We start from the raw sequence: 26,511 nt of genomic DNA, 5'->3' as shown, positions 1-26,511 counted from the left end.
GATGCCTAATTCCAGATTAAAAGGTTCGACAATAGGTATTGTTGCTCAGTTTGAATTGTGATGATTCCGATATGTGTTGGTTCTCAGGTGCGAGGCTAGAATTTTTCCATTTCCACCTTTGTGTCTTTGCGAAGCATATCTTAGGGGTATTCAATAGCATTTTCAAACTACTTCCCAGTTGTATATATATACATATATATATATATATTTATATATATATATATATATATATATATATATATATATATATATATATATATATATATATATATATATATATATATATATATATATATATGTGTGTGTGTGTGTGTGTGTGTGTGTGTGTGTGTGTAATGTATTCACCTGATAGGTATGCTGCTAAAGTATTTTTAATATCATATATTATTGAAATATTACTATTGAAAGATTGCTTTATGCGGTTAACCACCAACACCATAATCAACCTCTCTCTCTCTCTCTCTCTCTCTCTCTCTCTCTCTCTCTCTCTCTCTCTCTCTCTCTCATCTTAAATACTCCTTGGAAACCCTTCGTGTATTTGTACACTAAACCTCAGATTGAGAATCATTGCGCTGAGGTATTGCAAACAATTGAGCGTGTCAAAATATCATGTATACACATGTTAGGTGTTTTCGCTTTGATGTATATTTAATAGAAAAATGAATGATTATGTGGAATAGCAGGAAAAGGAGACAAAATTCCATCGTTGGATTTTAGCATAAAATACTTAGAACTGACCTTAATGGGCTTTTATGATAGATAAACACCCGTCTTTGCATGTCATATTTAAAAACAGCCTTACTGAAAAAAAAGATGTATAATTTGTCACCTGGGATTATCAGTATCTGAAGAATTCAGTCATTAGCCAATGTAAAATGCAAGATAGGTCTTTTTTATGTATATATATATATATATATATATATATATATATATATATATATATATATATATATTTACTTATTTATTTTGTTATTTTGGTGACTAGAATTTAGAATTCAGCCTCTTTCACGGAGAGAAACCCGCTTTTGGGGGCCGCCAAAGGCCTGTGTTGTGTATCTTCCAAAGGCGAAGGGGCGGGGGGGTGAAGAGAGAAGCGTTCCAGCTGTCAATCACGCAAGCTTGCTTGAGAAGTGTCGGTGACGGTCTCTATACATTTTGATGGAGAGGCTGCGCACAGGGATCTGACACCTTATTCTCAAGCAAGCAATTCGGATTTTCTCGCCATTATACAGTTGTGTATATGTATATGTATGTATATATGTATATGTATATATATATATATATGTGTGTGTGTGTGTGTGTGTGTGTGTGTGTGTGTGTGTGTGTGTGTGTGTGTACGTATGTATAGCTGATTCACGAAAATATGGAACGTGATGAATATATAAAGACAAAATCCACTAAAGGACCATAAGTCGAAAGGCCTTGCAGCACTTCATTGCTTCTCTTTCATTCGTGGATTTATATATATATATATATATATATATATATATATATATATATATATATATATATATATATATATATATATGTAGTGTGTGTTTTTACGGTCGTTTTGGATTGTGACACTGTTTTCGTACATAAACTATCAGTATTTTTTCAGTCCTACATCCTTAAATTTAAAGTGAAAATGAAAAATACATTCTAGAGTAATTTTAGGCGTATAGGGAATTGCCCCAGCTCCATTTCTTAGTTAAAAAAAAAGATAAAAGTAGATAAGGTAAAATCTACGGACCTTATACATGGATCTTCATTTTTTTTATTGCTACCTGAACAGTTTGCTTACTGTTATCGTCACCGTTTTGTATATTACTTATTGTTACTGATGTTATACTGTTATCATTAATGTTTTTGTTTATATTACTTATTGTTACTGATGTTAACATAAACGGTGCTGATACGTCTAGTACTGATATTACTATTACTTGGTATGAATACCCACTATACATTATTAATATTATTATTATTATTATTATTATTATTATTATTATTATTATTATTATTATTATTATTATTATTATTATTATTATTATTATATGAAGCCTATTCACATGGAACAATCCCACCGAAGGGGCCACTGACTTGAAGTTCAAGCTTCCAAAGAATATTAAGGTGTTCATTAGGAAGAAGTAAGCGGAGGTGAAGTGAAATACAGAAAGTAGAGATCCCACATTTTAAAAAAGAAAACAATAAAGTAATAAATAGATAAACATGCATTAAATGTATTATATATTATATATGGAATTTTATTATTATAATGATGGTGACAATTATAATTAAATCACGATTTTTTTTTCTTTAAACGGGCCGTTAAACTTCGTGTAAGGTACATTTTTGCTTAAGCTCAAATCTGCCTAAAACCGAACATGAAAATTTCAAGGTGCTATGATGGAAAAACAGAGCCCAAAAAATCGAAATATTGAAGATGCTTTGGAGACAGAAAATAGCCAACGCATTATGATTTAAGTCAATTCTAAATTAAAGGTTTTTAGTTATCACGTTCATGATAAAACTGCTGTGACCATTTCTTGAGCAGAACAAGGGCGGATAGAAGGCAGTGGTTACACAATGTACTAATTTGACCGAACTTTGAGATGAGGGCCAATTGTACGATCGCTGAAAGTGAAAAGTCAAAATATAGATAATTTTAAACTTGTAAAGGGCTTTGAATTTGGAAGAAAAAGATTTCTTTGCATTAATTATGCATAGTATTATTAAATATTAAATACAGTCGTTGTTATGATAACTATATGTAAATATTCATAGAGTTGTCTAAGGGGAAGAATTGTATTTTGTTTGAAAATTCTCATCACACAAAATTGCCAGACGCAACTAAACTTTGGGCCTATTCCTTCGTGTACTATTGCTGCCATAATGAAGGTATAAGGAGATTTTCCGTGGTAAAAACAGTTATACACAGATTTTTCGGAGAGGTAAAAAAAACCGATATTTTACATAAATTTTTCTCTGCCTTGTTTAAATTAATGCTTAGGCTTACTTTTACTATCAATCAAAATGACTTACGCCCATCAAGATACTGCCACTTTTTGTAAGGTAACTAATTTACATCAAATTTCTTGCTTAGCTTAATTTAATTCTTAGTCAAGCTTACTTTTATTATCAATCAAACCGACATACTTCGTCAATATACTCCCACGTTTTGTAAGGTAACTAACTGAAGGTCGTTCCGACTCAAGCATGAAACATAACTAGATGACAATCATTTGTAATTAACTTCTGTCACCATATAATGCATTTTCTCACGCATGCTCCCAAAAGTGTGTAAACATTGCAAGAACAGCAACTGGCATAAATCCCCAGAAGTGACCTTTGGTAGGGAGAGGTGTCTAAAGAAAAAAGATGGAAGAAGAAGTAAAATCGCAAAGAAAATGGAAGGAAAGATCTATCTTCTTTTTAGATAATTAAGTCTTAGATATAAATTATTAATACTCCTATATTAACAGAAAAAAGAGCTAATAAAATCAACGTTATTTAACAGTTGTGCACACGCAAGAATCTTCAAAAAGATTCTTGCTACATTTACAAGCTTCAGTAGCAAGAATCTCCGTAAAGATTCTTGCTACATTTACAAGCTTCAATAGCAAGAATCTCCAAAAGTATTCTTGCTACATTTACAAGCTTCAGTAGCAAGAATCTCCGTAAAGATTCTTGCTACATTTATAAACTTAAATAACAATAATCTTCAAAAGGATTATCGCCACGTTTATAAGCTTCAAAAGCAAGAATCTTCAAAAAGATTCTTTACTAATTTACAAACTTCAATAACAAGAAACTCCAAAAAGATTCTTGCTACATTGAGAAACTTCAACATCAAGAATCTCCAAAAAGATTCTTGCTACATTTACAAACTTCAACAACAAGATTCTTGCTACATTTATAAACTTGAACAGCAAGATTCTTCAGAAAAGATCCTTACAACATTTACAAACTTCAGTAACAAGAATCTCCAAAAAAGATTCTTCCTACATTTACAAACTTCAGTGGCAAGAATCTTCAGAAAGATTCTTTCAACATTTATAAACTTCAGTTGCAAGAGTCTTGCGACATTTACAAACTTCAGTTGCAGGAATCTTAAAAAAGATTATTATAACATTAAACTTCAATAACAAGAATCTTCAAACAGATTTTTTTAACATTTATAAACTTCATTAGCAAGAATCTTCAAAGAGATGCTTACAACATCTATAACATTTTGCTACATTTACAACTTCCAACAACAAAAGGAGTCTTCAAAAAGATTCTCGCAGCATTTATAAACTTCAGTAGCAAGAACCTTCAAGAAGGGGCAAAAGGAAGTTTGTCGCTGAACAAAAAACGAAAACAGACTCAGGTACTTACTCCTCACTCTTGACGGAGACATTGTCCTTGAGAGACTGGGACGATGAACAGCTACTTCCCATTGTTAGAACTTGGCTGCCTTCTGGACAATGTCTGCCTGCCTCTCTCTGTCTCCCTCACTTTGCTGCTTGCTCTTCCTGCTTCTTCTTCTTCTTCTTCTTCTTTTCCTTTTCCTTTCCTTCCCCCTCCTCTTCTTCTTTTTCTTCCTCCTCCTCCTCCTCTTGTGTTCCTGTTACCTTGCTTTATCTTACGGCTTCTTATTTTGGTGCTTTCATAGGTTGGTCGTCTGGTGCTTCTGTAGCTTGTCTGGTGGTGACTGCTTTCAGTTTTCCTTCTCTTGATCAGAGAATATTTATGTTATATTTACATTTATACAGGATATCTGACACTGCTTATGGATCTTTTTCTCCTGACGGTGATTTAAAGACTTCAGAATCAAGTCTTGAAATGCTCCTTTCTGTCTAGACTTCTGAAACCTCAGTGCATGACTGATTAACACCCTGTTGAACAAGTCAGTAAAAAGATAATATTCTTTTCTTGATAATCTACAGACACGTGTCTCTTTCCACAATCATCCCCTGGCAGACATCTGTCTTTTATCAGCCGGAGGGAAGTAGAAAAATAGAATTTAACTGGGAGCTGCGTCCAGTGTCCTATGTTCTGTTAGTAAAAAAAAATTCATAAAGGTAATTCCTCACTACATCAGTGCAACGATTCGGGTTGCCTGACTTCTCTTTAATTTTCTCTCTGTATTTCTCTTCTCTTCGTTCCTCTCTTTACGTTTGTCTGTGGGTATAATCGAAGTGTGTTTATACTACAGCGTTTAAGCTCGAGAAATAACGTTCTTCAGTCCACAGTCTAATACTCAGTGGTACGTGGAAGACTATTTATTCTAAAGTTAACGGGATTTCATAACACGGTCATAGTTCCTCGTATTACTTTACACTTAACAACCCAGCGTCATCATCCGTATTTGAATCTGGTGCAATGGAGTCTTCTTCCCTCTAAATCCACTACTTTGAACGAAACCGCTGTACATCACGAAGCCTTCGTGCGGCTGTGCACTCTTGTATGTCAGGTAACTTTGGCACTTGGTTTCTGGTAATACTGTCCTGGGGTGCTCATTAATGGTATGGCAATACTGTTGGCGTCCTTAGCATCGTACAGTTAAATGGCGCCCTTTCAGCGTGGGCGTGACCTCTGTTGTGGCAACGAGGTCCTCCGGCTTCCTTTTGTGGTCCAGGAGCGCTCCAGTAGAAAGGACCAACCTCGTCAGAAGCTGCTGAGTAAATCCAGGATTCCAGGGGGGCCCTTCCAGTTCTTCTGGAATGATGCTGCTTTGTCTCGTCGAATATCGGGCGGAAAACTGTATCTAGAAAGAGATCCCGGCCTGTTATGGATGCTACAGTTTTTCTTATTTTTGGTTTTCCAGCGCTTTCCAGAGCAATCGACTGAATACTGGAATCCAGGGAGCCTTCCAGTTCTCCTGGAATGATACTGCTTTTTCTCGTCGAGTATCGGGCGGAAAACCGTATCTAGATTGAGATCCCGGCCTGTTATTTTTGGCTTTCCAGAGCCTTTCCAGAGCTTTCCAGAGCCTTTTCCAGCTCTCAGATGGGCTGATGATGGCCACCCACCCTTTTAGCGCTTCCTCTGAAGACCCCGGAAGGTCCTCTCTGCTCCCGGTCCAACGAAATTCTTCTTCTTCGGACGGGCCTGCGCGATGGATGGCCTTCAATTACGGAAGATGCGTTCAGGGGAGTCTATTAATGAGTCTTTTGACCCCTCCCCTCTTCTCTCTCTCTCTCTCTCTCTCTCTCTCTCTCTCTCTCTCTCTCTCTCTCTCTCGTGTTCCTCCCCCCTTTTTTCACTGCACGATGATTAATATGTTTGTTTTCGTTTCCTAGGCACTCATCTTTCTGTCACTGTAGTTCGCTTGTACAACGGGGCAACCGGTTCAGTTCTTTCATGCCAGTGTAACGGAGAGAGAGAGAGAGGAGCCTCCGAAGTAGATAATACTGAGGATGACGACTTGCACTGATTGAAAGAAAAATCACCTTCTCGGGTCGTGGGTCCTCTTGAGAAATCCAAAATGAGACGATCAGATAAGCATTTCCAGCGTGACCGTAACACAGTTTTGACCCTCAGCAACCAGTTACGTCAGGTGTTTGTGTATTTACGTTTTTGTATCAGTGGAGATGTTGCTCGTTTTTGCTCGTTCACTAAAGCCGTTCCTTGCTCAGGTGTACAGAATCTTGGGAATCTCAGGTGGCAGTCTCGCAAGAGCAAGCACCCGACCTCTCTGTTTCCCGAATACTGTCTGGTACACGCAAAGATTGTCTTTGTATATATAATTCGGTCAGAGAGCTGTGTGTGTGTGTAGTGCTTCGTAGATTGTGCCTCCTTAGAAAAATAAGTCTTCTTTATAGTGTTATTATAGTGCGTGATAGTGGTGATGATACTCCCCTAATAAAGAGATCTGTCTACGCTCAGACCTTGAATATAAAAGTGCGCCTTGGACAGTAAGAAACGCGCATTGCGGTGTCTGTTCCCTCTTTACAAAAATACGCAATGCGTGAATTCGTGTATGAAGATGTTTATGGATGTCCCAGCGATGACTTAGTGATGTTTACGTCGAAGTTGAGTTAATATAAATGTAGGTCTCTGATATATATAGAAGATATATTGATATCATTTGAGTACTGGTGATGAGTATGAGAAAGATGATGAGGCTGAGAGAATGCGTTGATGTGATGAGAATGTGGTAGGATATTCTACGATGTCCTATAGAATGAGACGGAATGCGTAAGGAGCGCGAAGGACTCTCTTCCTCACTAAAAATATATCCTGCATAATGGGATTAGGTTTCTTCTTTCTAATGTGACCTGTCAGTCAGTCACCATTGCATAAACACTAATTCCTTTAGATTTAGCAGTGTCTCGTTTCCAGATCGCCTTGTTTGTTCGCCTATATTCTAGGGAATTTCTTGATCAGAGGTTCAGTGTCTAGGGAATTTCCCAATCAGAGGTCAGATGTCTAGGGAATTTCTGTTTCTTCTCCCCTAGCGTAAGGAATTTCTAATTTACACGCCTTCGGTTAAAAGAACTTGCGATCCTTTTCTCCACAGCGTATGGAATTTCTCGTTGATTCGTGTACAGTCTGAGGAATTTTTGATACACGTATGGAGAGTCTATGAAGAATTCCTAATTTGTATTGGTATAGTTTAGGAAAATTCCGATTCCTGATCCTTAGCTTAGAAAGTATTTCCAATTATCACCCCTATTCTTTCGTCTGTAATCTAGAGAATTTCTGACACATTCCTTCTTGTTCAGGAAGCTCCAGCTAATTTGTTAAATGTCCGTAGTGAACAGTGTCTTGTAACACTTGTTCATTACGTCTCTGTGGTGTCAAAATCTCTTAAAAGTATTTTTTGCCAAGATTGTCGATCATTTTTCCCTTCATCAAGCTTATGCAGTTCAGATTTGTCGAGTTATCGTCTGATGCAGATGTCTCTCCAGTAGTCAGGTTCGTTTCATGGAGAGAAATCGATTCTGGAACCTGGAGATGAAAGATGGCCTCTCTAGCTTTCAGTTAATTATGTGAGCTTGTGGTTATGTTATTTTCGTTATCCTCTTACGCATGGAGCCTCCCATCGGTCATTTTTCGTATGAAGATTATGTGTAATTATGTGAGCCTCATATATTGAAGTGTTACCTTCTATGCGGGCTTTTGCAACTGGTTGGACCGAGGTTTCGTCTGCGTTGAAAATATGCGGTCAAATTAGGTGTGGGTCAATTGCTAGGGCGCTTTTGGCGTCTTCAGAAGAGATCTGGCTTCGATTCTTCACTGTGAACAGATGGTGCTCCGCCCTCATCTGGAAAGAAAGATAAAAATTTTGTTAGTCAGGTGAAGGGACTGAACGTTTTGAAGACTTGAATACAAAATAAAAATAATGTTAAAAATTCAGAGGATGAACTTTTTGCTAGCCAGCTCCGCCAGTTAGCCAGGTTTTAAACAGAATAAACGTTTTGTAGCTAGATTTCCTTAGGGGAAATGCAAAAACGTTTGTTAGCAGAAGCCTAATGCAAAAGAAATGAAGAGAGAAATGAATCCAGTCTAGATAGATTTCTTCCAAAGATATATCTGTAAGTTTTAGGGGGGGAAATATAGCAGTTTTAATTTTAGAACGAAAAAGTCAGTTACATCAGCTTTGAATTTGACCCAATAGTATTAAAAAAAAAGGGACAATTTTGACTTCGTAATAATCTCTTTTATCTGTGTCATTGACTTCGTAACTAGGAAAGCATAATATCTTTTCTGATGTCATATACTCTTCAACTATATTTTCATGATTTTTAGTTTTCTGCGAAAGGAAATTTGTCTGTCCGTCTGCACTTTTTTCTGTGTCCCCCCCCCCCCTCATATCTTAAAAACTACTGAGGCTAGAGGGCTTAAATTTGGCATGTTTGATGACTGGAGGTGGATGATCAACATGCCAAATTGCAGCCCTCTAGCTTCAGTAGTTTTTAAGATCTGAGGGCGGACAGAAAACTGCGGACAGAAAAAGTGCGGACAGAAAATGTGCGGAAAGAAAATGTGCGGACAGAAAAAAGTGCAGACGGACAGACAAAGCCGGCACAATAGTTTTCTTCTACAGAAAACTAAAAATCATGAAAATATAATTCAGGAGTATATGAAATCAGAAAAGATATTATGCTTTCCTAGTCACGAAGTCATTGAAACAGATGAAAGAGATTCTTACGAAGTTAAAATTGTCCATTTTTTTAATATCATTGGGTAAAAATTGAAAGCTGATGCAACTGACTTTTTCGTTCTGAAATTAAAACTGCAACATTTTTTCCCCCTAAGAGTTACAGATATATCTCTGGAAGAAATCTGTCTAGACTGGATTCGTTCCTCTCTTCATTTCTTAAGTAGTCATTGCTTAAGAAACATTAAGAAATTTACCGCACTTATAAATTTGCAGAGCTGTGACGTGTATATTTGATATATTTGAAATAAAGCTTATATGAACACGCGTTAGATTTTTTCGTATCACAGAATTTTTACTCGTATCCAAATAATTTAGATTGTGGGACATAGCTACAGATTATATATAGATATATATATATTATATATATATATATATATATATATATATATATATATATATATATATATATATATATATATATATATATATATATTATATATATATATATATATATATATATATATATATATATATATATATATATAATGTATGAATGTATGTACATGTATATATTCATATGATATACATATCTCTCTCTCTATATATATATATATATATATATATATATATATATATATATATATTATAAATGTATATATAAATATAAATATGTATTATATATATATATATATATATATATATATATATATATATATATATATATATATATATAACCTGATATATTTATTCTTAGGAGCCGCATTCAATGACAAGTCTTACATCGCCCTTCAGAAATTCTCAAAATATAAAAAAAAAAAACCGTCGGAAGCATAAACGAACAGACAAACAGGCGACTCTTCCACCAACCCCCCCTCACCTCTCCTCCCCCTCCTCCTCACCCCTCCAGACCCGAATAAACACTGACCTTGGAACTCGCCGGACCCGTTCTCTACCCCACCTCTCTCTCCCACCTCCCCCCACCCCATACCCCCTACACCCTCCCCCAATTCCCCATGACCAACCATCCATCCATCCTCTCTTTAAGTCACGCCCCTTTTCTGCCCGTCCCTTGCACTTCAGCCAATCACGCGGACGGAGGGCGTGACGTCACGGCCGATCCAGCCATAGAGGAAGGGGACCTGATCTGCGTCAGCTACTGGAAGTCATAAAGACTCACACGCACACACACACGTACACACTCGCGCTTTTATATTTTGTTGTTTTCTTCTTCTTCTTCTTCTTCTTCTTCTTCAGACATGATTCGCTTACGTCATGGTCAATCACGTGACGTAAGTGGGAAGGCAGGAAGTGGGAATCAGGAGGAGCGATCCTATAGGAGTCCTTCGCTCCGGCTTCCGAAGGGGCCGGATTCCCTTTTTGGACACCGCCGGAGGTTTCGGATTCGCTTGCGTCCGTGATCCTTCACTCTGCTCCCACTTAGAAGGAGGCTGCGTTAATTACCACAAAAGGAAAAATGTTCACATGTTAGGGCAAATGAACGATTTTCCGTGTTGGGTCTGTCTTCGTGCTTGTATGCAAGCACACATAAAATATATATATATATATATATATATATATATATATATATATATATATATATATATATATATATACATACTGTGTATATATGTATATGTGTATGAATGTTGCAGGAACACTCACCTCCTCTCTCTCTCTCTCTCTCTCTCTCTCTCTCTCTCTCTCTCTCTCTCTCTCTCTCTCTCTCAACAGATAATATGTATATACGTAAGCCTCTATAAACATGTTGAATGAAAACTATGATATACATCTTAAAGTGTTCATTTAACACGTATGTGCAAGCTCACATATGCATATATTACCTGTTTAGAGAGAGAGAGAGAGAGAGAGAGAGAGAGAGAGAGAGAGAGAGAGCCCAAAACCCATAAGAAAAGCAATCAACGCCCACCTACATGAATTGCTTAAAAATTCAGGGCGTAAGAAGAAGAAGAAGCAGCAGTGACGGCCAATCGAAAGTTTTGATGGAAAACCAAAGATAATTTCCCCCCAGAACAAAAAAAAAAAAAAATTTTATGGTGAAAATTCTTCTTCGATTTTGGTACAATTTTTTTATTTTTTTTTCCCAAGATAGGGAATCGTAGGGAAACTTTTTTTCCCCCATGTCAATTAAAGGGACGGGGGGCTCACTCCCTAAAAAAAAAAGTTGAATGTGTGACTGATCTGCTTTAAATAGTTCAAAGGGGAGAAACTAAGTGGTGGAGGTAGGTTCCTGGATATAGGTGTAGTTTGTGATACTTCAGCCGAGTGTGATTTATTTTGAGGACAGGGAATTTTCGTATTTCGATTTGTCTTGAGTTGATGGAGTGGGAGAAGAATTAATGTTATCTGCCCACAGCTTCATTCTAGTGTGGAAGTGTTTCATTCTCACCTCTCGAAAGATGTAATGTATGTATATATATATATATATATATATATATATATATATATATATATATATATATATATATTAACTTTATCACTTACACAATTATCTGTGCATTGCTACAATTACTAACAGGACCTCACTGAAACTCCATTGTATCTAGCGGAGATATTTATTCAATAAAAGTTACAAACTTTCCAGGACTGACTGTCTTCATCGTCAAGTATCCAGTCGAATGACGATGAGGACTGTTAGTCCTGGAAAGCTTGTAGTTTTTATTGAATAAATATCTGCACCAGATACCATCCAGTTTCAATGAGGTCCTGTTATTAAATATATATATATATATATATATATATATATATATATATGTGTGTGTGTGTGTGTGTGTGTGTGTGTGTGTGTGTGTGTGTGTGTGTGTGTGTGTGTGTGTGGTTACGTAACACAGAGATACTATAAAGCACACAGAGTAAGAAATAAAAAAAGGGAACAGTCCTCTAATCACCCCATACCGCCTTTTGCTAACGTTAGCTGCTTTACTTTTGAAGCTCAGCATCGTATCTCACCAGGTATAATATGCTTAATTTCATGATGCATTTGTTGATTTGCATCGCTGTTCGGACCTGTGTTAAAACAGTTGCCATGTGCTTAAGGTGACCATACACTGGTGGCTTTAAATTTCTGTAAAAGAAAACTATTGTGCTGGCTTTGTCTGTCCGTCCGAACTTTTAATGTCCGCCCCCAGATCTCAAAAACTATTGAGGCTAGAGAGCTGCAAATTGGTATGTTATTCATCCACCCTCCAATTATCAAACATACCAAATTGCAGACCGCTAGCCTCAGTTAACCATAATCGTGCGTCTGGCAACGATATAGAACAGGCCGGCTGAGAGTTTCATAGACCACGGCTCATACGGCATTGTACCGAGACCACCGAAAGATAGATCTATTTTCGGTGGCCTTGATTATGCGCTGTTCAGAAAACTCGATTGCGTCAAAGAAACTTCGCCGCATTTTTTACTTGTTAACTTTGGTCGTGACCTTATCTCCGTTGCTTGAGTGTGGTACACTTGCCTTATTTATTTAATTATTAATTTATTTTTATTTTTATTGTATATTTTTATTAGTATTTAAGGTACATATTCACTCATCCTCCATTTTTCTGTGCTAATTTGGATTCATGCGGTTGTGCTCGTGAATAATAATAATAATAATAATAATAATAATAATAATAATTATGCTCATGAATATAATAATAATAATAATAATGCTGTATATCAGGTCGACAATAATATTCAGTGGTGAATTATGTTGATTTTATAAAAACGTTACAATAATAATAATAATAATAATAATAATAATTAGAAGACCCTCCTTCAAATACGTACTAGTAGAATTGAAGGTAATTGCTACATCAGGTGAACTTGATTAGTATAAAATCTTGTTAGTCTTTCTTCATCTTACTTATTTTCTGTCACTGCATTCCGCCAGTGCCTCTCCTATATTCATCTTGTAATTATATAATGGAAAGATATTCAATGTTTGGTGGGAGTTCTTGGAATAAAAAGAACAGAATGCATACAATAATGAACCAGTTCCTTTTGGAGGGAGGTGATATTAATCTACGGTAATTTGTAGCCATTTTTCAGTATTTCTCCTCGTGGGATAAAAAATATACAGGCTTTATATACTGTAATAATGGTAATTTGGTTATCAGAGTGCTCGCTAAACTTAACCAGTATAATTTTTAAAGACACACACACATAACATAACATAACATAACATAATGTTACAAAAAATAACCCGTAAAATTCAAATATAAGCACCAAGCACACGCACACACACACACACACACACATACACGGAGGATTTTTTGTGCTGAATCAAGCAGTCAAGCAGATGAATATAATTTTACAAAAAAAAAAACCTAAAATTTTAATATAAGCACAAAACACACACACACACACACACACACACACACACACACACACACACACACACACACACAGGAGGATATTTTTTTGTACTGAATCAAGCAGATGAATAAAATTATACAAAAAGAAAAAAAATAACCGTAAAAATTTAATCTAAGCACCGAGCTCTTAGGCAGACTGAAATTCAGACGCATGTAATGGGGCGCCTCTTCCCTTCTGCAAAGGTACACTTCTTGTGATTGCAGTTCTCTTGTCATGTTTCTCATTCGTTAAATGCAGTTTTCCTTTGAAGGCACAGTGCTTGCGGGCCTTCAGCCTTGAATCACGGGGCATATACCCGCTCCCCCTTGCCGTCTGGGTATAGAAAACTACGTATTATACTCGTGGGTATTTAAACCATCAGTTTCACTTCCTGTAACTATGTCCCATGTACATACACTCTCGATCTGATGTTCATTACCAAATTCTGGACGCGAACCCATACTAGCGAATCCCGCCTCATTCATCGGAGGAGAGAGAGAGAGAGAGAGAGAGAGAGAGAGAGAGAGAGAGAGAGAGAGAGAGAGAGTTTCTCTCATCCGTCCCGCGTGCCTTTGTGAAGTAATCCCTGGAATAAGGGACTGGCAGCATTGCTTCTGAAAAGGAGATTGCCTGGGGAATGAGAACTACCAGGGACACAGAGAGAGAGAGAGAGAGAGAGAGAGAGAGAGAGAAAGGGAGAGAGAGAGAGAGAAAGAGAGAGAGAGAGAGATAGAGAGAAAGAAAGATTATTCCCTGGCATACGAAAAAAAAGATAACAGAGAGAGAGAGAGAGAGAGAGAGAGAGAGAGAGAGAGAGAGAGAGAGAGACGTGTGTGGGGAGAAGAAAGAAAGGGGATATTCCCTGGAATACGAAAAACAGATAAGAGAGAGAGAGAGAGAGAGAGAGAGAGGGAGAGAGAGAGATATACCAAAGGCGAAGGGGCGGCAAAAGTCTCAATAGTAAGAAAGAATCGAGAGAGAGAGAGAGAGGGGGAGAGAGAGAAAGGGAGAGAGAAAAAAAGATACAAAGGCGGAGGGGAGGGAAAAATCTCAATAATAAGAAAGAATCGAGAGAGAGAGAGAGAGAGAGAGAGAGAGAGAGAGAGAGAGAGAGAGAGAGAGAGAGAGATCGGGGTGGGGGCGCAGGGGTTGGTATAATATAACTTTATTGCAAGGCTAAATATAAAGGCGGGATCGTACCCCAGGTAACCTTTGATTCCGACCCTAGAGAAACTTTCTTGGACAAAGGGATTTCCCCAAAAGGGGAAAATGCAAAGTGTTTTTAATACTTGGTTTAAAGAAAGAACTTTTATTTTTTGAAGAGGAAGCCTCAGGAGAGATGAAAGCTTTTTTTTATTTGTGCGTGTGTTTTTTTTTTAGTTCAGAGTCAGACGGGAAGGGCAACCTGATATCCCTATCAAGCCCAAAGCAGAAAAAGTGAGGCCTTAATGCTGGTGAAAGCAATTAGATTCTAAGACCCAGTAAACTATTATTATTATTATTATTATTATTATTATTTATTATTATTATTATTATTATTATTATTATTATTATTATTATTATTAAGATGAAACCTATTCATATGGAACAAGCCCACCACAGGGGCCATTGACTAGAAATTCAAGCTTCCAAAGAATATTAAGGTGTTCATTAGGAAGAAGTAAGAGGAGATAAAGGAAAGCACAGGAAGAAGAGATCTCACTTATTAAAAAGATAATAAATTAATAAGTAGATTAAAACTATTTAAATGGAATTCCAGAATTTGTTAGCAAAGGGAAATTTAGGCCAAATAAACTGGGAGATATTTGCAAGTATAACGACTTATAAATCATTAAGAAGAAATGAGTCTTTGAGACCGCTTCTCATGCCATAAACTTTCCTGGTTTGTTCAGTATTTCATTTTTAGTTTTCTGTAAAAGAAAACTAGTGTGCCGGCTTTGTCTGTCCGTCCGCACCTTTTTCTGTCCGCCCCCAGATCTGAAAAACTACTGAGGATAAGGTCTGCAAATTGGTATGTTGATCATCCACCCTCCAGTCATAAAACATAGCAAATTGCAGCCCTGTAGCCTCAATAATCTTTATTTTATTTAAGGTTAAAGTTAGCCATAATCGTGCTTCTGGCAACGATATAGGATAGACCACCACCGTGCCGTGGTTAAAGTTTCATGGAGCGCGGCTAATACAGCATTATACCGAGACCACCCAAAGATAGATCTATTTTCGGTGGCCTTGATTATACGCTGTAGCGGCTGTACAGAAAACTCGTTCCTTCGGCTCATTTTTTACTTGTTAATACATGCTTTGGAATTTCCTCCCTAATTCTGTTTTCCTCTTTCCCACAATCTCCCTTCTTTCAGGAGCCTGAGTGCCCATCTCCGTTGGACTTTCTTATATGAAATTTTTGCCCGAAAACCGATAGGGCTGTTTACACCAAACGTTTGGAAGAAATCCCAGATGGACGAAACGTTTACCTGTGGTTAAACGTTCCTCTATATATATATATATATATATATATATATATATATATATATATATATATATATATATATATATATATATATATATATATATATATATATATCTACGCACCATAATAGTTTGTGACAAATCTTATAAAATTACATGGTTATGCTCTTGTATACGACTGCAAGCGTCAGTAGGAAATACTGCAACGTCTTCGGGGAAAAAATAAAAAAAAAAAATTAAAAAAATACTGAAAACCATTTCATCCCTTCAATGACATCCAGATGCCTAATGTCGAGAAATTCCTCGCCGGCTGCGCCAAACGGTCGTGAATTAATTGAGCGCTGGAGATCTACCTGGCGTCGTAAAAAAAGAAAGAGAGAGAGAGAGAGGAAAAAAAATTAAAGGGAGCATCAAAGGTCAAGTGGCAAGAAAGGTCGGGCGAAATGTCACTGGTTAGAGATGGGAGGTTGTTAAACAGATACGCACAAGGAGGAAGAGACGCTCTTTCAGGGCTGCCGCTGAACTGATTTCATGGACAAAGATCATGGCCGCGCTTTCTCTCTCTCTCTCTCTCTCTCTCTCTCTCTCTCTCTCTCTCTCTCTCTCTCTCTCTCTCTCTACGAATTATTCGTTAAATGTTTCTGCAGCAGTGTGTGTGCTTGTGTGCGTGCGTCTGTGTGTGTGGTTTGTCATAACATAACCTCTCTCTCTCTCTCTCTCTCTCTCTCTCTCTCTCTCTCTCTCTCTCTCTCTCTCTCAAGTTCTGAGCTGATTTCAGGGACAAAGATCACTGTCCCGTTTGTGCTCTCTCTCTCTCTCTCTCTCTCAAGTTCTGAGCTGATTTCAGGGACAAAGATCACTGTCCCGTTTTGCTCTCTCTCTCTCTCTCTCTCTCTCTCTCTCTCTCTCTCTCTCTCTCTCTCTCTCTCTCTCTCTCTCTCTCTCATACACACAAATCATTCGTTAAATATTTCTGCAGCTGTTTGTGTGTTTGCTTGTGTGTAGGTGTTCCATAACACCATTTTTCCCTCTCTCTCTCTCTCTCTCTCTCTCTCTCTCTCTCTCTCTCTCTCTCTCTCTCTCTCTGTTGTTGATGTGTGTATTCTTATGTTTATTTGTATTAGTGGCCGCATGGATTCACATCCTACATCCATCCACAATACTAGCGTACAAAAATAAATGCGCGCGCGCGCGCGTGTGTGTGTACGTGTATATGCGCTTCCTAGGTTACATACACCTACAGCGCTGTGTCTCGACCTCCCTGTAAAGAGGAGAGAAAGAAATGGACCTAGCTTTCATGTTACTCAGTTACCTATGCTCTGTATTTGAAACATTGAACCCTTCGTGTACTGCACCAGAGCAACCCTTTGAAATTTTTTCATTTAGTGATATACAGCTTCGCTGTACCTATGATGGAGCTTATTGTTATTATTATTATTATTATTATTATTATTATTATTATTATTATTATTATACGAAGGATACAATCTTGTCTTTAGTCACAGATCTTATAAAACTTCACTGTTACTTTGATGGAGATTATTATTATTATTATTATTATTATTATTATTATTATTATTATTATTATTATTATTATTATTATTATTATTATTATTATTATTATTATTATTATTATTATTATTATTATTATTATTATTATCATACGATGGATACAATCTTGTCTTTAGTCACAGATCTTATAAAGCTTCACTACTAATGTAATGTACCTTATTATTATTATTATTATTATTATTATTATTATTATTATTATTATTACATTTTTTCCTACGATTTGCCTGAAATTGTGCATGAAGTTACCACAAGGTCCCCTAAATATTTGACCCAAATCATCACGACCTTTGACCTATGTTCAGGGTCAAGAGGTCACTAAAATGGCACAAAGCATTTCAAACAAAATGCAAATATTACTTCACTTAATTATCGCCATCCAATCAGGTATTCCAACGCCTTAGGGGAAATTTAATATGGCGGATAACGTAACTTGCCTAAATTCTTATTTCCTACATTTTTGAGGACACTGTAAAACCGGAAATGACGTAGTTTCCGCCACCAGACAACTCTTGCTTCTTCTCTTAGTTTAAACGACTGTCAGAAATTGAAGGAAGCTTATTTTGTCATGGTCAGTTAAGTAGAAGACTCAACCATTATTATTATTATTATTATTATTATTATTATTATTATTATTATTATTATTATTATTATTATTATTATGCATCATTCGAGTTAATTTTATATTGAGTCTTCTCAGTTTTCCGTATAATGTTTTCTCTTCTACGTTAATATTGAACTTATAATAATAATAATAATAATAATAATAATAATAAGAAGAAGAAGAAGAAGAAGAAGAAGAAGAAGAAGAAGAAGAAGATGAAGAAGAAGAAGAAGAAGAAGAAGAAGAAAAAGAAGAGGACCATATATAAAATCAGTCCTACTGATGCTACCATTCTCTTCTATAAGATATATTATTATTATTATTATTATTATTATTATTATTATTATTATTATTATTATTATTAAACAAGTTCGTACATCCATATGGACCATGTTATAAAGACCATCAACCTGCTCAGCAAATTACCACAATAAGATGTTCAGACGTAAACAAAACAAAACAAAATTAAAATCACGTATAAGAAAGGAAAAGTAGGGTGTAATACGGATCTAATAAAAAATGCAGAGAAGAGAGGAGAAGTATGATAATAATGCTGAAAAAAATTGCAAAAAGGAAACGGAACAGAAGAGTAAGAAAGAGAACGATTACATGATCGTGCACAAAATCCCCTCATAGCGAGAGAAAAGCAATTATAAAAAGATCTGTCGAAATCTCGTAATATTAAGGCTGGAACGATTATAATGAGAGAGTGAGAGAGAGAGAGAGATACTATCTGTTATATGTTGGTATTGTAGAAATGTTTCATGGATGAGAGAGAGAGAGATCGTGCCCAAAATCCCTTGAGAGAGAGAGAGAGAGAGAGAGAGAGAGAGAGAGAGAGAACCCAGAATCCCTTGACAGTGAGAGAAAGCAATTACAAGATCTGTCAAAATCTCGTAATATTAAGTATGGAGCGAATATAGTAAGAGAGACTGAGAAAAGGGGAAAAGAGAGAGAGAGAGAGAGAGAGAGATGGCGAAGTCGTCTCCAAAATCCCTTGATAGTGAGAGAAATCACGTAATACCAGGAATGAAACGAATTTACTGAGAGAGAGAGAGAGAGAGAGAGAGAGAGAGAGAGAGAGAGAGAGAGAGAGAGAGAGAGAGAACCCAGAATCCCCTGACAGTGAGAGAAAAGCAATTACAAGATCTGTCAAAATCTCGTAATTCGTAATATTAAGTATGGAACGAATATCAGAGACTAAGAAAGGGGAAGAGAGAGAGAGAGAGAGAGAGAGAGAGAGAGAACCCAGAATCCCTTGACAGTGAGAGAAAGCAATTACAAGATCTGTCAAAATCTCGTAATATTAAGTATGGAGCGAATATAGTGAGAGAGACTGAGAAAAGGGGAAAGAGAGAGAGAGAGAGATAACGATTAGAAAATAAGGGAACCCTGAAGATTTGACTGTTATAAAGAGACAAAATGTAGTCTGCATTTACGTCATGAGCGCAAAGAAAGTTCTTCGAGGGGGGAGCTGGTAGTAAACCAGTTACCCAGCATTGAAGAAGGCAGAGGTGTGTGTGTGTGTGTGTGTGTGTGTTGGGAGGGGAGGGTAAGAAGAAATTAAGAAGGCCAATCCCACATTTCAAATTCTTCAGTCTGGATTGCCTTCTTGCTAATTGTGTTTGGAAAGTTTTTCGTGTAGAGTATAACTTCCGTTTTCCACTGTTCTCCATTATTTATCGTTTTTTTTTTTTTTTTTTTTTTTTTTTTTTTGGTGGGGTCGGTTGGTTGGTGGACCAGTTGTTCTTCATTTGGTTTATCATGAGGTAAAGGTGTTGTAAAGAGTTACAAAAATCCGGGCGCTGTAACATGTTACAGAAATGCCACAGTTTTTTGTAATGAATAATAGATGATACAAGATATTTCTCTTGCCTCTTATTATAACCAAAAAAGGAAGACTGACAACGATTGATATTGTAATTAAAAAGGAAAATTTACATTAATTGATTACTTGCTTCTTAAACCGAGATTCAGGAATTTCGTAGCGTACTTTTTTTTCTACTAATATTTTAATTAATATTATTGAAAAATTATGATTTCTTGTGGAACCGGGTAACAGGAAATATTTTAGCACAGCAATCTTCCTCATGAGAGAATTCTCATACTGGAAAAAAAATTAACAGTGAATACATAATGTGGTGATAAAAATTAGTTTATCATTTAATGAAAATTACACAAAAATATTCAAAGGGAACACAAGATGCTTATTGTAGCCGCGTCGTTCCATATCCCGTAGGGTGATAGTGCCGACAGTGCACCCCACGTGGTGCACTGTAGGCATTACTTAAGGGTCTTTTCGGCTTCTAGCTGCAACCTCTTTCATTCCTTTTACTGCACCTCCATTTGTATTCTCTTTCTACCCACTCTAACAATTATTGCATAGTGCAGATTCGCGGTTTTCATTCTGTTACACCTTTCGGCACTGAATGACCTCATAGGTCCCAGCGGCAGAGCCTTTGGCCTAAATTCTATATTTCAATTCCAATTCCCACTGTTCCATAATATTCCAGTATTTAAAGAAGTTCGGTCTCATAAGAGGACAGATTTATTGGCATTTTTCCTTCTTCCAGTGATGCCATATTTTCGTTTGCCTCCGAAAAAGACATTGTTTGGCAATGCCTAGGGTAATTGGGTTCTGAAATTACTCTGCTTAATGAAGATATTTCTGTCATAAAATGGCAAGCTTGTCGTCTCATGCTTTCTCCTCGTTTCGCATCTCGTTGTGAACTGCCACTTTCCCCATTTATATATATATATATATATATATATATATATATATATATATATATATATATATATATATATATATATATATATATATATATAAACCTAGTCTCCAAAATCCCTTGACTCATTACATTTTAAAACGACTTTCCTCTCGTGATCACAGGAAAGAAAAAATATATATAAAAAAAATCGATTTACTTCAAGATTCGCACGAACTCTCTCAGCCGTCAGGATCCAATAATATTCCGTAAGTCAAGGAGTCCTAGAAGGATACCTGTGATCAAAGGATATCGTGTGGCCTGTTGTTGGACGAAGCTGTCCTTATGCCAGCACATTTTCATGCTCCTACGAGCAGTTTGTAGTGCTGGTATGTACTGTAGTTTTGTTTGGTGCTGGGGACTGATGTTTGTGTGTGACGTCATTGTATGTTTGATAAAGCCAGTTGACCAGTGTTAAAAATGTTAAATTCTGAATGATGAAATGTTAGTGTTAAAAATGATAGAAGTTAAAAGATGTAACTAAAATGTAACTAAATAAAATAATGATTAAAATTCTGGAAATGACGAGAAAAAAATATACATTAATGCGAGATTTGTCATTCATTCAGTTATGGATTTAGCCACAAATATGATAAATAAAAAAGTAAATGAATAAACAAATAATATTGAACAAATACTAGAAAGGGGAGAACGGGGGTAAAAATATTGGCGCTGTTAGAAGAACGACAATGTTATAAAGTTGGAAAAGTGATTTCAAGTGGAACACTTGTTTACGACGTGAAAAAAAAATCAAATATCAAACTGACGCAATTTCTGACTCTGAAACCAACTCCGCTCTTCAGGAAGAGGGACAAAAATTCTCTGGATTCCAGAAAGCTTGAAATCCCATGAGAAACCTTATGGAACATGATCACCAGAAAGCGGAAGTTAATGGATAGGAAAATATTATGAAATATTAAACACAGGTCAAGAACAGTGAGGTATTTTGCGTGTTTATACTTTTCATTAAGGCATATTCGCCGTTACATCAATGTCCCAGATTACCTCATACTGATGTATACGAATGCATTACTTCTTACTGTTTGAAAAGCGCAGGGGCTATGGAACGGGCAACGTAATACCCTTTTCTAGCCCAGGGCCGTCGTCAGCAGTGGTAGAGGGTTAGTGCCGTCAGTGCACCCCACGGGGTGCGCTGTAGGCATTACTTAAGGTTCTTTGCAGCGTCCCTTCGGCCCCTAGCTGCAACCCCTTTCATTCCTTTTACTGTACCTCCATTCATATTCTTTCTTCCATCTTGCTATCCAACCTCTCCAAATAATTACTTCATTGTGGAACTGCCAGGTTTTCCTCCTGTTACACCTTTCAAACCTTCTTACTGTCAATTTCCTTTCCATTGCTGAATGACCTCACAGGTCCCAACGCTAGGCCCTTGGACTAAATTCTATATTCCATTCCTTATATAACTGAAATGTTCATTCCAGTAAATTACAAGGACCAGTGCCTTGCTGTCGAACTTCTCATTTCCAGAGGTCCTTTATTCCTCACATTGTTGGACTGTAGAACAACCTCCCAGCGTACGTCTTGCAATTAGAACTTCAGAAGTTCAAGCAAAGGTGCAATGCATTGCTACCTTAATATACAATTCAACTTGCAGTTTGATATTTTACTTCCATTTTTATTTGTTTATCAGTTTGTTACTTAATCTTTTTTTTTAATAAGTGATCTCCTCTTCCTGTATTTCCCATATGAATAAAGTTCGTCTTATGAATAATAATATAACAATAATAATAATAATATAATAATTATAATATTAATAAGGAATATAACTTCAATCAATATTAGCCTTTGGGCTTGTTCCATATGAATAGGGTTCATCTTATGAACAATAATAATAATAATAATAATATTAATAATAATAATAATAATAATAATAATAATAATAATAATAATAATAATTATTATATTCTTTAGAAGTTTGAACTTCAGTTCAATAGCCCCTTTGGGCTTGTTCCACATGAATAGGGTTCATCTTATGAACAATAATAATAATAATGATTTTGATTACATTTTGCCCCATTTGACAGACAAACGGAAAACAAATCATCTTCCTCGTCTGAATCATGAATCCTAGTTTATCAAATGTTATTTTCAACTGAAGCATTGGAATACCCTTTGTTCTAACGTGATGCACCTATAACACCAGGTAAGGTTAGTGTCAGTTCTAATCAGATTACAAAGTTAAGTCCCTTGGCGACAGCGTGTGTGATACATATTCATGCAAACCATCCCGAGATTAATATTTGTTCGCGGGGAAATAATAGAGAAAATAGTTGTTAAGATAAGAATGGATAATGAAGCGATGTATGTTTACACAGGAGCTGATAACATTTGTTTTTTTGAGATTATATATACAGTTATGATTTACTAATATAATTGAATTTTTGTAAACGATTATTACATTTACAATTTCATTTTATTCTGTAGAATAATACAATGCACAGGCACTGGATATATGTGTATATATATATGTATATATATATATATATATATATATATATATATATATATATATATATATACTGCTATATATATATATAATATATATAGTATGTATATAATAGTATGTATATATATATGTATATATATATATATATATATATATATATATACACTGTATATATATAATCAACACAGTCCAATTGAAAGACTTGGGTTCGATCCTGATGTGAGAATATGTGATATTGAAATTTATATATATATATATATATATATATATATATATATATTATATATATATATATACATATATATATTATAATATATTATAATATATATATATATATATATATATATATATATATATATCGAATCTTTGTATTGTATTATTGAATACAAAATATGTATTGCATTAGTTAATATGACTGTATATGTAATCTCAAAACAAAAGTTATTATCTACATCGCTTTATTATCTATTCTTATCTTAATTATTATCCGTGAACAAATAGTTAATCTTCGGATGGTTTGCGTGAATGTATCACATACGTTGTGTATATATATATAAATTTCTGACTAACATCAAGATCGAACCCAGGTCTTTCAGTTGAAAGGCAAGGGCTGCCCACTAGGCCATACAAGTTCAGATGTGAGTCAGAAGTTTATTTCTGTTCCACACATGATTGTGTGTTGATTACTTCTATATATATATATATATATATATATATATATATATATATATATATATATATATATATATATATATATATATTTATATATGTATATATATATATCATACATATAATAAACACCATCGTCATAGTATATAATATAATTATAGTGTAACCTAACACAAACCCTATTCCACCTAGTTTTGGTTCACCCTATATATTTTTGTATATATATATTATATATATATTTATATATATATATATATATATAATATATATATATATATACCGTATATGTGCATGTGTGTGTGTGTGCGCGCGCATTCCCGCAACGTGACCGTGCACACAATTCCAGAGAGGAGAGAGCTGCCGGGAAATGAAAAATTTTAACTTGAACCTCTGATCTTAATTGGCTTTCGAACGGAATTATATCCATTTTTTTACATTTTATTCCAGCTCGTTCCTCACTTTTACTTTCGTTCTTTGTCTTCCTTTTTCGCTTTCGTTTGCGAATCTAGTGCGTTTTTGTGTAAGGTTAGATTTCTTTAAAATGCTCGTGCTTATTTTTACGTTCTGTTATATGTTTATTTTACGAAATGTATTACACAGATTCTTGTCTATTTATACTCCCTATCTCTCTGTCTATCTATCTATCTATGTACCTGTATTTATATATATTATATATATATATATATATATATATATATATATATATATATATTATATATGTATATATATATATTATATATATATATATATATGTATGTATATATATATATATATATATATATATATATATATATATATATATATATATATATATATATATACGTGCACTCACATACGTACATATGTGTATAAATTATATATATATACATATATATATATTATATATATATATATATATATATATATAAGTCGTTGCGGCCTTATTTACTGAAAAACCCACTGCACCTCTGTTAACCGAAGCAGTAAAGCAGGTACCTGGCAGTTAGTCGACTTGGGGAATTCACTAAGCAGAATGGAGAAAAGCATGTAGGTAGCAACCTCATCCAGAAAAAAACTTGATAAAGAATAAAAAAAAAAAAAGAATAAAAAGTAGAAGAGTTTTAGGTGTGGTTATACCCTCTTCATACAATTGAGATTTCGTAACTTCCATTTTAATCCAAAGCCTGAAAGTGTGAGAAAATTTCTTTGCCAGAAACAATATCTTCTTTGTTTAGGTTTGAAAGTTTTTAGTTTTGTGTGAAAGAAAACTATTGTGTCGGCTTTCCGTCTGTCCGCACTTTATTCCGCACTTTTTTTTTAGCACTTTTCTGCACTTTTTCTGTCGGCCCTTAGATTCTAAAATCTACAGAGGCTAGGGCTGCAAATTGTTATGTTGATCATCCACCCTCCAATCATCAAACATACCAAATTGCAGCCTCTACCTCAGTAGTTTTATTTTATTTAAAGGTAAGTTAGCCACGATCGACCTCTGGCAACGATATAGGCCACCACCGGTCCATAGTTAAAGTTTCATGGGCCGCGGCTCATGTAACATTATACCGGAGACCACCGAAAGATAGATCTATTTTCCATTTTGCTGTAGCGGCTGTACAGAAAACTCGGTTGCCGAAGAAGCTCCGGCGTTTACCTCTTTTTCTTGCAACTTCAATTCACCTTCAAATTCCAACGCAGAAAAAGGTGTATAAGAACTGGGCACCATTGATATAGGATATCTCTCCCGTCTGATAAAATGCAGGTGTTCTATGGGGCTTAGGCAATTTTTCTTAAAAACAGTGGAACAGCTGTCTACGCGATGAGGGAAGAGATTTTGGTGGTGCAGAGAGGGAAAACGATAGTAAAGTAACAGTAAATGGCATAAAATCAAATGATATATATATATATATAGTATATATATATATATAATATATATATATATATATAATATATATATAGTATATATATATATATATATATATATATATATATATATATATATATATATATATATATATATATATATATCTGATGATTAATAATAATAATAATAATAATAATAAAAACACAGTGAACAGAATATTCACTCACTGTTCATTATGGAGAAGAGGCCAATATAGCTTTCATGTAAAAAGTTTTGAATCTTTAGTAACACGATACCCTTTCATCCCCGGAGGGGTTGTGCCGTCAGTACCTCTGGTATGCACTGTAGGCATTACTTGAGGTTCTTTGCAGCGTCCCTTCGGCCCTAGCTCCTGCAACCCCTTTCATTCTTTTACTGTGCCTCCGTTCATATTTCCTTTTTTCCATCTTACTTTCCACCCTCTCAAACAATTGTTTCGTAGTGCTATCAGTTTCCGTTTCAGCGTTGAATGACCTCATAGGTCCCAGCGCTTGCCCTTTGGCCTAAATTTTATATTCCATTCCATTCCTATAATGAAGATTACTTCTGCCGGATAGTCTGCCCTATGAAACAGTTGTTAGGAGAGGATTGAGAATATGAAAGGAGGTACAGTAAAAGGAATGAAAGGAGGTTGTAGCTAGGGGCAGAAGGAACGCTGCGAAGAAC

General features: G+C 35.4%; 1 protein-coding gene across 1 annotated transcript in view; it reads right to left on the bottom strand.

The window, feature by feature from the left end:
• Positions 1 to 4,562, bottom strand: part of LOC136842168 (uncharacterized) — a gene marked incomplete at its 3' end in the record, with an annotated part of 42,820 nt that extends 38,258 nt beyond the window's left edge. Inside the window, exon 1 of the mRNA XM_067109527.1 lies at positions 4,357 to 4,562. Within this exon, the coding sequence (XP_066965628.1) occupies positions 4,357 to 4,418 (62 nt within the window). The remainder of the gene's footprint in view (positions 1 to 4,356) is intronic.
• Between the last annotated feature and the right edge of the window lie 21,949 nt (positions 4,563 to 26,511).

This window comes from Macrobrachium rosenbergii, chromosome 9 (genome assembly GCF_040412425.1).
Source record: "Macrobrachium rosenbergii isolate ZJJX-2024 chromosome 9, ASM4041242v1, whole genome shotgun sequence".
Taxonomy (NCBI): domain Eukaryota; kingdom Metazoa; phylum Arthropoda; class Malacostraca; order Decapoda; family Palaemonidae; genus Macrobrachium; species Macrobrachium rosenbergii.
The sequence above is the reverse complement of the archived record's forward strand: the minus strand, read 5'-3'. Positions and strand labels throughout refer to the sequence as shown.